Source organism: Tupaia chinensis, unplaced genomic scaffold (genome assembly GCF_000334495.1).
Source record: "Tupaia chinensis unplaced genomic scaffold, TupChi_1.0 Scaffold000201_1, whole genome shotgun sequence".
Classification (NCBI taxonomy): Eukaryota; Metazoa; Chordata; class Mammalia; order Scandentia; family Tupaiidae; genus Tupaia; species Tupaia belangeri.
Genome location: NW_006159676.1, coordinates 1,514,445 through 1,516,223, shown reverse-complemented (window position 1 = coordinate 1,516,223; position 1,779 = coordinate 1,514,445). Strand labels below are relative to the sequence as shown.

The 1,779-nt window shown below is 57.2% G+C and overlaps 1 protein-coding gene across 1 annotated transcript in view; it reads left to right on the top strand.

Annotated features, from left to right (window-relative positions):
* Positions 1-1,051, top strand: part of KLHL26 (kelch like family member 26) — a gene marked incomplete at its 5' end in the record, with an annotated part of 38,741 nt that extends 37,690 nt beyond the window's left edge. The window contains 1 exon segment of the mRNA XM_014587318.2: positions 9-1,051. Within this exon segment, the coding sequence (XP_014442804.1) occupies positions 9-635 (627 nt within the window).
* Between the last annotated feature and the right edge of the window lie 728 nt (positions 1,052-1,779).

The following is a 1,779-nucleotide window of genomic DNA, read 5'->3' as shown; positions in this document are numbered from 1 at the left end:
AGTCCCAGCTGAACGTGCTGTGTGGCATGGTCTACGCCACCGGCGGCCGCAACCGGGCGGGCAGCCTGGCCTCGGTGGAGCGCTACTGCCCGCGGCGCAACGAGTGGGTGTACGCATGCTCGCTGAAGCGCCGCACGTGGGGTCACGCCGGGGCCTCCTCGGGGGGTCGTCTGTACATCTCCGGGGGCTACGGCATCTCGGTGGAGGACAAAAAGGCCCTGCACTGCTACGACCCCGTGGCCGACCAATGGGAGTTCAAGGCGCCCATGAGCGAGCCCCGAGTGCTGCACGCCATGGTGGGCGCCGGGGGCCGCATCTACGCGCTCGGCGGCCGCATGGACCACGTGGATCGCTGCTTCGACGTGCTGGCGGTGGAGTTCTACGTCCCGGAGACGGACCAGTGGACCAGCGTGAGCCCCATGCGGGCCGGCCAGTCGGAAGCCGGCTGCTGCCTGCTGGACAGGAAGATCTACATCGTGGGGGGCTACAACTGGCGCCTCAATAACGTGACGGGTATCGTGCAGGTGTACAACACCGAGACGGACGAGTGGGAGCGGGACCTGCACTTCCCAGAGTCCTTTGCAGGCATCGCCTGCGCCCCCGTCTTGCTACCCCGCGCTGGGACCAGGAGGTAGCGCCTGGGGTACGCCCCGGGCACCCTGGCCTGCACGCGTGCTGTCTCCGAGCTGGGCTTGGCGAGAGCATGTTTGCCTCATACCGCAGCTTCCCCCCTGGCTAGCCTCGAGGGCCTGGATAAGCCCCTTCTCCGGGGTCCCTTCCTCCTTCTGGAAGCCGATCCCAAATCCGGCTTGGCTCCCTGGCTCCCTTCCAGCACAGAGGGTGCCTAAACCCAAGCGCGGGGCGTTTTCCTCTCGCACTGCCCCCGTTGGAGTCCTGAGCTGTGGGTGGGATTGGGGAGGGTCTCCTTTGTGGCATGGGTTGTGTGGCTGCCCTTCATGTCTCTCCCCACCACTTCTACAGTTTCGGACATTGGGATGCGAGCTCATTAAGGTCAACCCCAAAATCCGAGGTATGCAAACCTCCTCCCCACCCCAAGTCTCTTGCCTCTGTGCCTGTACGTGTGTGGGTTTTTTTGTTTTGTTTTGTTGATGTGGTTTAGATTTCTTTCTTTCATCTTTTTTTAAAGAGTTATTTATTTGTCTTTTTTTAATAAATTTTTTTTTAGAATTATTTATTTCATTTCATTTATTCATGCATTTATTTTAATTTGACCAGAGAGAGAGAGAGAGAGAGAAAGTGAGAAAGCAAGCCACCAGGTCCAGGACTCAAACCGTGGTCGACAACATGGGAGTGTCCAGCACCTTAGCCACCATGCTACCTGCTGGTCCCCTATTATTTATATATTTTTATTTTGACCAGAGAGAGAGAGAGAGAGAGAGAGGAGAGAGAGGGTAAGTGAGAAAAGCAAGCTGCCAGGGGTCTGGGACTTGAACTGTGGTCGTCCATGTGGGAGTCCAGCACCTTAACTACTGTGCCACCTGCCAGCCCTGTGTGTTTTAGAATTTTTGCCATAGGGTGCAAGTGCTGTTCTCCCCAAAGAGAGAGAGAGACAGAGAGAGAGAGAAAGAGAGAGAGCACTTCCCCAGGGAATGACACCGTAACCCCTTCTCCTCTATTCTCCTGTCAGGATTTTGGGCTCGCACACACGTGCACCTGGCTTGTTTTTCAGGCCGCTGGGCCTGGGACTCAAAACCCAGTGTTGGCCATATAAGAGCCAATGCCTTAACCACCATATGGCACCTCCTGGTCCATGCCTGT